General features: G+C 38.6%; 1 protein-coding gene across 1 annotated transcript in view; it reads right to left on the bottom strand.

Moving 5' to 3' along the window:
- LOC125454890 (ribosomal protein S6 kinase alpha-5-like) overlaps nucleotides 1-16,095 on the bottom strand; it is a 95,064-nt gene extending 78,969 nt beyond the window's left edge. The window contains exon 1 of the mRNA XM_059648513.1: nucleotides 15,911-16,095. Coding sequence (XP_059504496.1) covers nucleotides 15,911-15,974 — 64 coding nt within the window. The 5' untranslated portion in view covers nucleotides 15,975-16,095. The remainder of the gene's footprint in view (nucleotides 1-15,910) is intronic.
- Nucleotides 16,096-16,844: the final 749 nt, after the last annotated feature.

The raw sequence follows: 16,844 nt of genomic DNA, 5'->3' as shown, positions 1-16,844 counted from the left end.
ATTCCAGTATTTCATGTCTTCTGTGCAACTATAGTTTCTCATCTTCGGTATAGTCTATAATGAACACCCACTACTGTACACAATGCCTCGTCTATGCCAGTGAGTTCAAATTTGCACAAGGTTCTCTAATTGTGCACTGATCAATATCTCTGCAAATACATTACCTCTTTGTTCTGGTATTATATGGCTTTATTTTATAAAATCAGCAGACTCACTGAAGTCAAGAAATTGTACATGTTTTCACCAATAAATCTTCCTGCTTCTCTTCAGCTTTCAGCATCTTCCCACTGAGTTTATATTCATTCCCAAAAATGTTACAATAATAACAAGTTATGTTTTAGGGCGTTTGCTAGATATTCTACATAAGCTTAGCTTTAATTACCACTTCTACAGATGCCCTAAAACACAAAATATACCTCAATTTGTCTCATAACTAGCTATAGGATAGTAAGACACAAATGATTATACAGTCATCTCTTAGAACTATTTGTAATGGATCACATCCCATTCAGAGATGGTAAGAACTGCCGATGTTGGAGTCAGAGATAACTGTGTAGAGCTGGAGGAACACAGCAGGCCTGGCAGCATCAGAGGGACAGGGAAGCTGACATTTCAGGTCAGGACCCTTCTTCCTGACCCGAAGAAGGGTCCCAACCCAAAATGTCAGCTTTCCTGTTCCTCTGATGCTGCCTGGCCTGTTGTGTTCCTCCAGCTCCACACTGTGTTACATCCCATTCTGTGGTTTTCTATCAAATTGAGAATCAGGGTAAAAACCTACCAGCTTATTCAATCAAACAGAAATTAAAGCAAAACAGTGCAAGGTTAAAGTTTCCAATTCTTTCCTTTTTTTCCACATAACAGATTGGTAAGTTACTTTATTACATTTGAAGTATGCTGTATTCATGCAATGAAAAAAAACTTGCAGATGCGTAGCACCTATATCACAATAAAACATCCAAAGCAGGTTCAAAAAAAATGAATCAGACAAAAACTGACACTAACCCAAGCAAGGAAACATTGGAATGGTTAACCAAAGTGTTTCAAAGACATAAGTTTTGATCTGCCTCATTACGAAGGTGAAGGATAAGGAGATAGAATTTGAGGTCTCAGGGCCAAGACAATGATGGGATAAACGAAGTGGGAGATGTTTAGTTATGCCAAAGTTGGGAGAAACTCAGAACTATCAGAAGACTGCAGGGGTGACAGAGGTAACAAAGATATAGAATAGTTAGATCAGAAATGTTTGAACTCTAGCAATTTTAGATTTGAAATGTTGCTAGACTGGGAGCCAATGTAGGCTAGTGAGAGGAGTGATGAATGAATGAGGCTTGATGCAAGTTAGAATCTTTGCAATAGCATTTTGGATGGCTGAAGCTTATGAAGGATGAAAAGACAGTACATCAGTTTTAAGGGCTTTGGAGCTTTGAGTGTGAAGGTAACGAACTCACGGATGAAGGTTTCATCTGAAGGTGAGCTGAGACACAGGTGAAAAGGGGCAAAATTGCATAAATGGAAAGATCAAAAGATCAAGTAAGCTAAGGTGAAACAGATAGTATGGTTATGCCAGGGAGGGGCAACAAATGGATGGACAGCAAACAAAAGTTTTTGGTGAAAGATGAAAATAATGATTTAGGTTTTCTTAATGTTCAACTGATAGATATTTCAGCTCGTCCAAGAATAAATGTTGGACAAACAGTCTGACAAAGTGGTAGTGGAGAACTGGAGAGAGATGACAGCGAGAAAGAACAGAATATTGTCAACAGAAATTTGGGAACTGAATTAGGCGATAGTCTGATGCAGCAGTTGAAATGCTGCTTCCCCATAAACTTTTAATAATTTATTAGCCTGCCCAGCCCAATAAAATATACTCGACTTTTGTTATTAAAAATATTTTGATTCTAATTTCTGGCAGGTAGATATAAAATAAGACGTTGTGGACATGACTTTTTAAAACAGAATGCTGTGTAAGCAGGTCTTTGAAATAAAAAGCTTTGAAGTGGTCTAGTCCATTAAAGATTGTGTGGGATTGCATTCACTTTCTTCTGAAATAAAGCAGCTTGTCAATTTTTATTATTAAGTCATTTTTTCCCTACCCAGTGTTTACTCATCTTTGGGAGAAACTGAAGAAAACATCCAACTAACTTGAAATATCTAGCTCAGAACATATCAAGATAATATTTCACAGGAAATTCAGCACAAAAACAGGCTATTTGGCCCCCTCAATTTAATGACACACTTTCTGCTCCACTGAAGCTCCCATACATTTTCTTATCTAAATATACCAGGTTATGACAAGGTCTGTATAAAAGATTGAGAAAATGGCAGGAGGAGCAGACGAACCTCATTGATTAACACTCAAGTGATTTCACCTTTAAGAGAGGAAATAATGAGGGGTTAGTGGGCTGCAGTGAATTTATGGGATAAATTTCAAAAAAATATTTAAGATAATCATCGGAGCTGTGTAGAGACCCCCAGTGTCAACGGCAAAGTGGTAGACAGTTACATGCTTGTACAAACTGCATTTATACAACATGATGGGAAGATTTAAACTTCCACATGTATTGGATTTGCACATAATAACATTTCAGAAATGTAGTGAATGTCTTGAGTGCCTCTCACCAAAGAATGCAGATAAACTTCTACAAAGGGATGTCCTTGAACCAACAAATATGTGGAAAACCATATTACTCATCACTAAATGTAACATGCCAGATCCAGTTAACAACCAATCATAGGTGAACATTTGCCTAATTGAAAACGTAATATTTGAATTCATTGTAACATTTGAAAGACAGAAATTCAACATTTCCAAATCTACATTTGGGCAAGTCCAACTTCAATGATTTCCACAACAAAATGGCCAATTTGTTAAAAAGGGCAAAATAACAGACCAGCGGGAGTAGTTAAAAAAAAACAACATTGTGTTAATTTATACCCTTCAGGGACAAGAGCTCTACTTACCAAAACAGGCAGTCATAGACAACTAAAGAATTAAAAGACAACAAATAACTGAAAGAAAAAGGTGCACAACCCTGGTAAATGAGAAAGATACAAAGAACAGCAAAAGAAGACAAAACAGAAAGAACTACAAAAAAAAGAAAATAACCTCAAGGGATAACAAGGTGTAGAGCTGAATGAACACAGCAGTCCAAAGAGCTGGGTCTTAAGGGTCTAGGCCCGAAACATCAGCCTTCCTGCTCCTCTGATGCTGCTAGGCCTGCTGTGTTCGTCCAGCTCTACACCTTGTTATCGCAGATTCTCTAGCTTCTGCAGTTCCTACTAGCCCCCATAACTTCAAGGGATATCAATTTAGTTTAGAAATGTAAATTGAAAAGAAAGGAGGATCGTTAGAAGCAATGTGGAGCCTCACAAACTTCCTGAGGTGGCTTAGGAAATTCCAAAAGGACCTGCACCAGCTTTTAAAGATGTACCATAGGAAGAATTCTATCTGGGTGCATAATGGCCTGGTACGGCAATGCTCTGCCAAAGACTACAAGAAACGACAGAAAGTTGTGTGCACAGCCCAGAACAAAATGCGACCCAACCTTCCATCCATGGACTCCATTTACATTTCTCATTGCCTTGGAAAGACTGCCAACATCAAAGACCCCTGTCACTCCAGTAATGCTCTTTTCAAACCTCTTCCAGTCAGGCAGAAGATATAGATGCTTGAAAACACACACCGCAACAGGTTCAAGATAACAAAGTGTGAAGCTGGATGAACACAGCAGGCCAAGCAGCATCTTAGGAGCACAAAAGCTGACGTTTCGGGCCTAGACCCTTCATCAGAGCTCCCTGAAGGGTCTAGGCCCGAAACGTCAGCTTTTGTGCCCCTAAGATGCTGCTTGGCCTGCTCTGTTCATCCAGCTTCACACTTTGTTATCTTGATTCTCCAGCATCTGCAGTTCCCATTATCTCTGCAACAGGTTCAAGAACAACTTCTTCTCTGCTGACTTTAGACTGCTGAATGGATCACTCCTACTTTAAATAATATTGATCTTGCCAAGGTTGATCTTTCTTTGTGCACCTCCTGTGCAGCCATAACCTGGTATGCCTTGCTCTGTCTAAAGTGCCTTATTATCTGTATATCCTACTCAGCCTGTACTGCTCGCAAAACAGAGCTTTCTACTGTGCTGAGGTACATGTGACTACAATAAATCAAATCAAACTGAAAACATTCAGCCAACGAAAATAAAGAAGTGTTGAATCATTAGTATGCATTGGTGGAGTACATACATTAAAATAGGGCCTCCTCTTCCCAGTTCTCTCAGATAATTTGTAAATGAAAACTGAGATATTTTTGCAGCGTTCTAGGAGGTTACTAAAGTCCCATATCAGCAGTATCCCAAAACTCAAATGCTAAATGCCATATACTTATCTGCAGTTTGTTACATGTTGCACATCACCTTGCTTTGCATTCTGAATTTTAGAAAAACCTTGAGAAAAATTAAATCCATGGCTAAAATAACATTTAAAAGCATCAAATTTCTAGTTTTCACAGAAAAGTACTAGATTTCCAAAAACACAGATCTTGAAGATACAACTTGCATTATATGAGATAAAGCTTCTCCTAATATAAAGCACAGATTGAAAGAATAAAGTGTGCCTTGAGATTGACCTTAGGCCATCAGTAATAGTTGCACAACAGAGCCCATCATGTAACCTAGCTCAACACTTTCGAAACAACAAGAGTTAACACTGACGCTAATTTCAGAAAAAAACGCTTCTACAATCTACACAATTTTGGAAATAGTGGTTTTCAATATGCACACAATAATCAAAGCAAGTCAGAAGTTCAAATATATTCAAACCTGCAAGGAACAGGACAGAAAGTTATCGATATAGTTCTATCCCAAAATGGTGTGGGTACTCATTGTATAAATTTTGCAATTTACTTATTTCATAGTACTATGCATGTAATGTGGAAATGGTGTTTTGGTTTAAAACTTTAAATTAACGTTACCCTTCCTTCAATATCCTATCCTTAAGTACCCTGTTATCTGTTGAATTTGTTTGTCTATTTTTGTTGGTACATAGAACATAGAACATAGAACAGTACAGCACAGAACAGGCCCTTCAGCCCACAATGTTGTGCCGACCATTGATCCTCATGTATGCACCCTCAAATTTCTGTGACCATATACATGTCCAGCAGTCTCTTAAATGACCCCAATGACCTTGCTTCCACAACTGCTGCTGGCAACGCATTCTATGCTCTCACAACTCTCTGTGTAAAGAACCTGCCTCTGACATCCCCTCTATACTTTCCACCAACCAGCTTAAAACTATGACCCCTCGTGCTAGCCATTTCTGCCCTGGGAATTAGTCTCTGGCTATCAACTCTATCTATGCCTCTCATTATCTTGTATACCTCAATTAGGTCCCCTCTCCTCCTCCTTTTCTCCAATGAAAAGAGACCAAGCTCAGTCAACCTCTCTTCATAAGATAAGCCCTCCAGTCCAGGCAGCATCCTGGTAAACCTCCTCTGAACCCTCTCCAAAGCATCCACATCTTTCCTATAATAGGGCGCCCAGAACTGGACGCAATATTCCAAGTGCGGTCTAACCAAAGTTTTATAGAGCTGCAACAAGATCTCACAACTCTTAAACTCAATCCCCCTGTTAATGAAAGCCAAAACACCATATGCTTTCTTAACAACCCTGTCCACTTGGGTGGCCATTTTAAGGGATCTATGTATCTGCACACCAAGATCCCTCTGTTCCTCCACGCTGCCAAGAATCCTATCCTTAATCCTGTACTCAGCTTTCAAATTCGACCTTCCAAAATGCATCACCTCGCATTTATCCAGGTTGAACTCCATCTGCCACCTCTCAGCCCATCTCTGCAACCTGTCAATGTCCCGCTGCAGCCTACAACAGCCCTCTATACTGTCAACGACACCTCCGACCTTTGTGTCGTCTGCAAACTTGCTGACCCATCCTTCAATCCCCTCATCCAAGTCACAGATAGGGGAGATTATAGGTGGAGAGGAGACAGACCGGTCAAAGAGGAGATTACGAGAGAGTTGCAGTGGGAGAGAGATCCACTGAGGTTTTTCCAGAGGGTAACTTCTTCAGGGTAGGCATCCTGAGAAGAGACTTTGCAGTGGGCTTAAAATAGTTTCAGAGACAGTAGGAACTGCAGATGCTGGATAAACTATCATCTCCTCTATCCATCTTCTATCCACCTCCCCCTCTCTATCTATGACTCATTTTTCTCCAAAAAGCATTGTCAACCCGAACACAAAATTTCAATGTATGAAAGTTTCAAAAAAGCCAAGAAAGAAAGTATTTATTTTTCTAAAAAGATCATCATCATCATACTTTGAATCTTGGATGCCAAGACAGGACATTCACTCATTTACTAATCATTTCCATTCTACCAACTATTCACTACTTCCACAGGGGCCCTCATAGTTGAGTTCAAGAATCCCTCCCCTGAGCTAGTCCAGGTTCAAGTCTCACCTGGCATGGAGGTGTGTCATAACATATCCAGGTAGGTTAACTAATTTCACAGCCTCCAAGAGTGTCAACAGCAGACAAAAGTCACCTATGTTAGCCACCATTAGTTTATAAAGCTGTATCACTACCATTTCACTCAGGTTCACTGCTGCTTCTGTGAATTGTCTGACATTCACTCCAAGTTGGACTACAATTTCCTCCACTGTCTCCAGTTTCTATCAAAAGACCTCTTCTTTAGTCACCTATTTCATTAGCTGTAATCTCCTGCTCCTACCCTACCATCTCAGGCTGAACCAGCCAACTCACTACTTAAAATGTCCTAATCAACTTCTAGTTGAGCTACCAACCTCATTACTTCCATTATAAAAGGCTATTTATTTGTATCTCCATGTTGTCAATTTCCATTTACAGGTGCTAAAACACTCATTAACACTTTTTAACCTCCAGAAATGAGCATTTTTCTGGTCAGTCACCCATTTTCCTGTTCCATTAACTTGGACTCATCCAAAGCATCGCTGACAATACCATAACCTGCTGCTCTTTCTAAAAAAAAACCATGGGCTCACTGACTATGTTCCCTGATAAAGATGGCAAGAAAGGAAAGATTCACAGGTTTAGCATCTTGAAGGTAAACAAACTGTCAGGCTGTCAAGGGAAACAAGTGAAGAAAGTACAGGAGGTTCTGAAAATTATTTTCCAATAATATTCACTGGTTAATGTAGACCATAAAGCTTATGGTTGTCAAGAAGGGATACACGAAGTGGCTACTGGCTAGTCAGGCAAACTGCAGTGATGAGGAGATAAATTGTTGAAGAGTAGTCTGATAAGAACTTGACTGTTATTGGTTTGCACAATTTTAACCTGATTATATAGCTTATATAAATCTTGATACAATTCAGCCTTCAGACTGTGAACCTATAACTGGAATAAAATATCATTATTCTGATATTCAGCCTCATCCACAGGAATGGCTTGGGATTTTTGCTCTTACAAAAAAAACACAAACTTCACCACTATATTCAATTTTTGATCATCACATTCAATTCAATCAATCACACAGAATAGAAATTACGGCACAGATTGGTTGGATTGAACATTCTCTTTGGGTCAAACGGTCCACGTTGGTATTTATGGTTAAAATAAGTAGTGGTTCTGTTCCCACGTGCTTGTGCTGTTCTCAAATCCTTTCATTTCATTTCCCCTCAACCAAAAATAGTCTCCCAATCTTTACACTAAATCTCATACAGTATGTTTATGTCTGATTGGCCTTCCTTCTAAAACTATGTTTCTACTTATCCTATCACTGATTTTTATCATTTGATTCACTTTTATTAAATCATGCATAATTTGCATGATTAAAATATTCTTTCATTTGTAAATGTGAGTTACATATCCAAAAAGTTGCAATAAAAAGTCATTTGCAGTATATAGGACTTTTTCCTTTCAATATAATAGGAACACTGTTCAAATTCTTAAAGTAACAATTACACAGGCCGGTTTCTGATCTCCAACATGAATAGCAAAGAATATTTCAATGAGCTCACTCAGTTCATTGAGACTTTGTAGCTTTAAAAGGGACATACTTGCACATCAAGCTAACAACAACTTTTTAATAACACTAACGCTATCTCCAGACTGACTTGAAAGCTTCCACCGCTTCTTCACACATACCAGTTCTCCCCATCAGTTTGATATACATTGGTGCTGCCAGATTTGATCACTTATTGTCACAATTCGTCAGGGTACTGCACTAGAAATCAGGGTACTATTCCCAGAATCATCATGAATGTGAGAATTTAATTAAACCATCAAAGTGACAATTTTATCTAATTGTCGAATTCAAGTTAAAAGAATATACACGCTAGATTGATTACAATAAAGTTGTTTTCTTGTTAATAAACTGTTTTCTTTTTAAACAAATGACAAAGGACTATTGGATTGCTAATCTATAACTCTGCATTTAAACTGTACCTCTTGCTCAAAATAATCATACACATACAAACAAATACTTAAAAGAGACGAATTAAAACACACATTGTGGGTAGAGAAGGGCAAAAAAAGTCGTAGAAGCACAATTATGGTACTAATCCAGATAACAAACATAAGTTGTTTTCTTTTTGACTCATTCTAATTATTTGCTAACGATGCAAGGTTGTGGATACACCAATTCTCAGTCTTTCATTCACTGATTAAAGATTCACCCTTTCAGTGCTTCTGAGGGTGGGCATTGCAGACTAAAAAAGTACAAGAAAGACGAAGAACAGTACTTAGGAATTTTCTTTTACTCTGCCATGCAAAAGGGAGTGAGGTTGGATGCTTTCTCTTTGCAAACTGGGTGTTTCTGCTGTAAAGTCCGCGCACCCATGGATATAGCCGCCTGCTCAGGTACCATTCAAGTGGTTGTTACTACGCTGAACTCCCCTGAGTCCACAACAACTGATCCTGATTAAAAAGGCAAATCAAAAGACTGTTTCTGGACAAGATTACGTAGAACACAACTGGCAGTGCCATTCTCTCTGGAATGCTCTCTCATTGCTTGAATAAGGCAACATTGCCACTAAAACTAAATGTATTCCAGCAACTTGATATTGAAACTACAAGTATTTTCTTACACAATTTCCTTGGTTTAAAACAATATTTTCTCCATTTTTAGTTCATAGTCCAAAAAGGGGTCTTTACATTATATGGTTAATGAATTCCAGAATATAAAAAAGCTAATTTTGGCCTAGTAGTATTATCACTGAACTGTTAATCCAGAGACCCAGGTAATGTTCGGCCGACCTGAGTTCGAATCCTGCCACAGTAGACTGTGGAATTTGAATTCAATGAAAAACATCTGGAATTAAGAGCTGAATGGTGACCATGAAGCCACTATTACTTATGAAAAAAATCCTTCTGGTTCACTGATGTCCTTTAGGGAAGAAAGCTGCCATCCTTATCTGATCTGGCCTACATGTGACTCCAGACCCACAGCAATGTAGTTGATGCTCAACTGCCGTCTGGGCAATTAGGGATGGGCAACGAATGCTGGCCTAACCACAGATGCCCACATCTCCAAGAATGAATAAAAAAATTAAATAGTGGGACTATTTAATAAGCAAGTCCACCATAGTAATTGTGAAGTCACCAAATGCAGACTTCCGTTATTCATTTACAGGAGGTAGAAACTGCTCACAGTTGTATCTACTGCCTGTCCTAAATTGCTCCAAGAATGTGGTGCTGAGCCAACTTCTTGAAATGCTGCAATGTGAGAATCTTTTTGCACTGGTTTGGTCCAAATGAATGGCTTCCTGTACTTTTTCAAAGGGATTAAGAGTCAAAATCACACTTCTATTTGTCATGTAAGTCAGTTTGGTAAACAAAGGCAGATTTCACTCCCTAAGATAGACATTACTGAATCAAATGGTGCTTTTGAAAATCAGATATTTTCAAGGCTACCATTACTGAAACTAGCTTTCATTCTGATGCTATATATCAGTCATTTTTGATTTTAATTGCTGTGGCTATTTACAGGGGAGAGGCTTGCTAGATGACTTCAAAGGGCACTAAGAGGCAGAGGTAAACCATAGGTTGGTGGTAGGATATTTCCTTTTATGAACGACAATGAACCACTGAGATTTTTACAAAACTTGCCACTTCCTTGCCATTTTTCTTCATGCTTGCTCATAACTTATCAAATTTATTGATAATTGTACAAACATAACAAATACTCAACACAGAATAGATGACCTTTGAATCTTCAAATTGAGTCATGCAGCACGGAATCAGATCCTTTGATCCAACTTGTCCGTGCTGACCAAGTGTCCCCAAACTAAACTCGTCCAACATGCCTGTGTTTGGCTCATATCCCTCTAAACCTTTCATATTCATGTACCTGTCCAAATGTCTTTTAAATGCTGTAATTGTACCCACATCTATCACTTCCTCTGGCAGTTCATTCCACACATGAACCAACCTCTGTGAAGAAATGGTGCCTTTCGGGCCCCTTTTAAATCTTCCTTCTCTAACCTTAAAAATACACCTCATTTTGAACTCCCCCACCCTCAGGAAAAGACCTTTTCACCTTATCTACACCTTTCATGATATTATAAAACTCTACAATGTCACTCTTTAGTCTCCTATGCTCTCGGGAAAATAGTCCCAGCCTATCCAGCCTCTCCAGACCCAGCAACATGCAAATAACTCTTTACTGAACCCTCTCCAACTTAATAATATCCTTCGTATAGCACTGCTACCAGAATGCACTAGTGAACAAGGTCCTCCAAAAGCGACCTCACCAACATCCTATACAAACTCAACATGACGCCCCATTTCGTACAGTAGATGATCTAAGCAATGAACGCAAGTGCTAAATGTCTTCTTAACTACCTTGTCTAACTGTGATACAACTTCCAAACAGCTATGAGCCTGAATCCCCAAGGTCACTGTTTGACAACACTACCAAGGGCCCTAACATTAACTGTTATAATCCTGCCCTCGTTCATTTTACAAAAATGCCAATACCTAGCATTTATCCAAAATTAAACACAATCCTGCCTCTTCAGTTCATTAGCCCATTGGCCACAATCCCTTTGTAATCCTACATAACCTTCTTCACTGTTCACTATACCAATAACTTTGGCGTCGCTCACAAACTTACTAACCACGCCTCGTAGATGCTCATCTAAATCATTTATATAAGATATTACTTCAGCTTGTTTCCTAAAGAACTAGTCATCAACATCATTCTTTGCATGTATATCTGGTGACTGAAAATTTCCAATTAGGTATCAGACTATAATTGAACAATATTTATTAGTACATTACTCTTTAACAGGTCTTGGGGCAATAAATGCAGATTTAAAAAGCATATATGCTTTCACTTTTATTGACCAGACTACTTATCAACAAAACGAGGAAACTTCTATATATGAAGTTGCCTAGTATCTGATCAAACTTGATTATCACTCATGTAATTGTTTTTTGGGTTAAATAGAGTAGTTTTTGCCAAATAATATGATCTGCAAATAACATGAATAGGGATGAACTTTTAGCAAAGTTTGTGAGAAAAGAAAAATGTAAAGCATACATTGTAAACTGAAAACGTTGCAGAGATTTGAGCGCACAAAAAGCTGAACCATAAACGTTTAAGAACAGTAATGTGGTTGCTACTATTACAAGCTCACACTTCAGGCTTTTGTTTTGTAGCAAAATAATACAACCATTCCTGCTCATGTTCTTGAGTGTGACCTTTTTAAGTACAGAACAAACATGAAACAGCACAATCTTTGTGCCATTTGAAATTATCAAAAGTTATGATGCACAAATCTAAAGGAAGTACAAAAATTGATGCAATGTAACCTTTGTTTCAAAGTTATAACAGCAAGCTTATGCCTCATATGTTTAAAAGAAACCAGAATAAAACATGTTTATGTTAACTAAAAATATTGAATGAAAACATTAATTATTTTCACAAAAGAAATGGAATAAACTGCAGGAAGTTACACTGTAGTTCATTCTATACTTTCAGCTCACATCAAGGAAATCAGTTTAATATGCCAGTTGCTATCCTATGATCTCTGATGTTATATGTTTTAGGTTTGTATCATGGTACATGGCATTGCATTAACCATTAGCTTTCATTAACCTGTCAAAATAACTCAAGACAACCCTAAGATTCAGTAATTGTTATTTCTTGTCAATATACTGCATAGAATAATTCAGATTATATGAGACAATTTCAGATATACCAAAAGCCAAACTGTCTTTCCGAATTAAAACAATAACAATGATATCCTACACAAATAGTGCTCAATAAAGCATTAGAATCAGACCACCCAATGGACCATCCCACATGCATTATGGTAGGATGGATTATTATTGATACCGATATCTGGGTGTAAAACCTACATCATCCCAAGTTTGATCGTTACAGCTTTTAATTTGTAGCTTTTTTTTAAAAGAAGAGAACAGAGCTAAAGAACAAAATTCTTACCCAAATAAACCATTACAGGAGTACAAGTTCAAATGAATTCAGAGGTATTTGATTCTGCTAAAACTACAAAATTATATATAACTGGAAGTATTTCCTCTTGAATTGCACCACCAATAGTTTAAAATAATAAATAGGTAATGCCACCTACAAATATTTAAATTTCACCCAGATGCAACCTATAGACTTTTTGATTTATTATTGTCACATGTACCTAAGTACAGTGAAAAGTTTTGCTTTGCATGCAGTACAAGTAGATTATACGATACAAAGATCATAGGGTGATAGAACAGAGCAAGGAATACAAAGTTGTAGCTGCAAAGAAAGTGCACAAAAAGCAAGAACAACAGTAGACTTGCAATTGGAGAGGTCCATGCAGAAGTCTAATAACAGCAGGGAAGAAGTTGTTCTTGAACCTACTGGCATGTGTGTTTAAGCTTTTGTATCTTCTACTTGATGGAAGAGGTTGGAAGAGATTACAACTGTGGTGAGAGGGGTCTTTAATGATGTTGACTGCCTTTCCAATGCAGCGAGAAGTGTAGATTGAGTCAACAGATGGAGGGTTAACTTGCACGATGGACTGGGCTGTGTTCATTAATTCTCTGCAGTTTCTTATGGTTCTGGGCAAAGCAGTTACTGTGCTAAGCCGTAATGTATCCAGAGAGAATGGTTTCTATGATGTATCTGTAAAAGTTGGAGAGAGTCCTTTTGGACATGCCAAATTTCCTTAATGTCTGTCCTGAGGAAGTACAGGCATTGTTGTGCATTCTTGATGGTCGCATCAACGGGGATGGTCCAAGAGAAATTGTTGGTGATCATCACTCCTAGGAAGTTGACACTCTTGACCATCTCCATAGGAGCATGCCCACCCCTTTGCTTTTTGAAGTCAATGATCAGCTCTTTGGTCTTGCTGACTTTAAAGAAGAAACCGTTACCTTTACACCAGGCCACCAAGCACATTATCTCTTTCCTGTATTCTGTCTAGTTATTGTTTTATTTCCAGCCTATAATGGTGTTGTCGGCAAATGTGTAGATGGAGATTAGATGAAATTTGGCCACACAGCCATGAATGTACAGGGAGTACAGCAAGGGGCTGATAATGCAGCCCTGCAGGGTGCCAGTTTTGAAGATTGTTGTGGAGATACTGCTGCTGCCTATTCCTGCACTGATTGGGTCAGGAAGTTAAGGATTCAGTGCAGAGGACAGAGCAGAGACCTAGGTCTCAGAGTTGAGATTAGTTTGGTCAGGATTATAGTATTAAAAGACAGAGCTGTTATCAATAATATGCAGAAGCCAGATGTAGGTATCCTTATTAACCAGATTTTCCAGGGATGAGTACAGGGCTAGGGAGATGGCATCTGTTGTGGACCTGTTGTGCCAGTAGACAAATTGTAAGGGATCAAGGCAAGCTGGAAGGTTAAAGTTGATATCAGCCATGACTAACCTCTTGAAGCATTTTTATTGTGGAAGTCAGAGCTACCAAGCAGTAGTCATTGAGGTACATTGATGTGTTTTCTTTGGTATTGGGATGATGGTGGTCTTCTTGAAGCAGGTGGGGACTACAGAGATTGTAGCAGGGAAAGGTTAAAAATATCAGCAAATACTCTCATTAGTTGGCCCACACAGGATCTGTGTGCACAGTTGGGACTCTATCTGGGCTGGTCACATTTCATGGGTTCACTATCAAGAAAACCGATCTGAAGTTTGCAGTGGTGGCTGAGCTACTATGTGCATGAGGCTGTTGGGGTAGGTGACATTTCACTGACCTTCTGTTTGAACTGAGAGTAAAATGCATTGAACACTTCAGGGACGGATATATTCTCATCAGTTATTCTGTTCTGCTTTGTTACTAGTTATATTGTGTAGGCCTTGCTGCAGGCGGCAGGAGTCCATGTGGTTAGCTTGGTCTCAAACTTAGTCCAGTATTGACAGAACTATCAGATCATGATAATTGCAATAGTTTCCAATGGTACCTTATTAAATCCTTGTAATGCGGTCTTCAGCAACTGAGAGTTCTAGACACCCTTTGCGTATACTATCAGACATGAACAATTCATTTCACTGGCTGCACATCAAACTACTCACTTCAGGTTCAATAATTTTAAATGTTGTCAGGATTATTTAACATAAAATGTATGTGGAGCTCAGTAGTTAATTTCAGTTCAAAATGTGCAAAACATACTGTAAATAACATTATGTCAGGACATTATCAAGTTGGAGAGGTTCAGAAAACATTTATCAGGTACTAAGGGTTTGAGTTATAGGAAATGTTTGGAGGAAGATGGACCAAACAGAGGCAGCTGGGACTGGTTTAGTTTGGAATTATAGTCAGCCTGGACTGGGTGTACCAAAGGGTCTGTTTCTGTGCTGTATGACTCTTCTGACTATGATTTAAACTTCAACAGGCATTCAAAAATGTGTGTAAGGTAGCTTGAATACTTTCAGTGTAGAGAATAGTGCAAGAAATTTGTTTAAAAAAAAAGATTGTTACAAACTGTACAAAGAATAGCTATTCCATACAGTATGTATCACTGATGAACACATTTAATATTTATTTCTACAGTCATTGCAATTGCAACAGAAATTCAGAAAATATTTACAGCAGTCAGATCACGTACATTTACTGAAAATAATTTATGTACAAAATGACTATAGACAAGTTTGTTATAGCTGCCATGTTTTGTTTCCTTATCACTTGTCAAAATGATATATTTAAATTTTAACAAATCTTGGAAGTACCTTTCCACCACAAGTTTTTTTGCAATTATATAAATATTTCAGATCTTCATAGGTTTTAAAAAAGTGCAAGACAGCGACAGAATCCAAAATAACTACGTGGTTTATTCACCGACATTATTTATATAAGCGCCAAACCAATGAAAAATATTTGTCATTAAAAGAATGTTGACAATCTTCCTAAAGCTTTGCTCTGTTTCTTTGTGGGGTGGGGCAAAGAAATCACAAAGCATAAATCATTCTGACAAGAACTTGCATATTTTTATTTGGGTCGCTTCCTTCCAGTTTGCTATCATCTGACTCCGGAATGCATTACATTACACCTGCTGCCAAAAGAATAATTGGCAAAGATCTTTTTCCGTCCCCCCCGGCCTTCACAACGTGAATAGAGAGACTCAGTTTTGTTTTCCAGCTTACTACAACACGCAGTTAAAAATTGTGCAACAAAGGAGTTATGAGACTCGTCGATCCATGCAAGTCCTGTTGTTTACAGACTGACTTGCCAGCTGACAGATCAGTACAGGAACAGCAGGTTAAGCGTCAAAATGTGTATTTAAAAAGCGAACATGACAAGGATTCAATAGACTCCCCATAATGACTTAATAAATATAATTTTTAATCCAAAATATTTCTTCTGCAAAGTAAATTCATTTGAATTTAGAGCAAAGGTTGCTCAACATCAAAGTAAAGCGTACAGAGTTTTAAATCGCAAAGCAGACAATACATTTTCTAAAACTCTTACCACTCGTCAGTTCGTGTTTTACAGTACAGCTCCCCTCCCTGCTGAGGTCTCCCATGCTGTACATAAACCCGTCTAAACTGAGCGTTAAAACACAAGTTGTCAAAGACACAAAAGAAATAAAAAGAAAACTGCACTAAACAACCGGCGACCGCCGTCTGCCCATTCTCTCTTTTCCCGAGAGCAGCTGTCGCTGGACACAGTTTGTCTGCTGCATCCTGGGACTTGTAGTTTTCCTTCGGCGGTCCCTCCGTTTCGTTCCCTGGGGAACAGCGAGCCTTCAAACTGTGCCTCCCAGCAAGCTTTGCACAAAGCGCGCTTGCTCAGATGCGGCGGCTCAATAGCCCCACCCCCATCTTCCCAGATCGAGTTTATTCTCTCGTTTTACTAATAGGGAGAGTCCAACAAATTTCGGGCTGGGGGGGAGGTGGAAATTATAAAATTCTATTTGTAAGCTAATTGATTCATTTACAAATTGAAAATGAGGTGTATGACTAATATCGCTGTGCTTTCATCGAACTTCTGGCGCCCAGTTCTAACTCTCCGAACACCATTACCAAGAGTCGAAATGTCAACACCTGGAGCGAGTAAACTGTCACCGCGCGAGCGATTCCCGTAAAGAGAACTCGAGCGTGAGCGCGAGCGGGAATTGCAACAAGGTTCCTTTGCGACAGTGATCAAAAGAAACCGCAGGAACTCAGTTACGGGTTTAGCCAACACAAACACCTCCACATTTTCTGACCGAAAGTAGAACTCTAGCAGTATTTCCATTGTTTGTTGTTTTATTGTTTTTGATTCACCACATGCCACAAGAGTTTGTTCATGACAGTGATCCGCCTGATCTGGCAATAATTCAGAAAAACCGTGTATTATAAATCTTTGCATCATCCAGTGCTTATTGTAAATCTGTTATTTTAGGCAAATTAATTATTTAAAG

Source organism: Stegostoma tigrinum, chromosome 9, assembly GCF_030684315.1.
Source record: "Stegostoma tigrinum isolate sSteTig4 chromosome 9, sSteTig4.hap1, whole genome shotgun sequence".
NCBI lineage: Eukaryota > Metazoa > Chordata > Chondrichthyes > Orectolobiformes > Stegostomatidae > Stegostoma > Stegostoma tigrinum.
The sequence above is the reverse complement of the archived record's forward strand: the minus strand, read 5'-3'. Positions and strand labels throughout refer to the sequence as shown.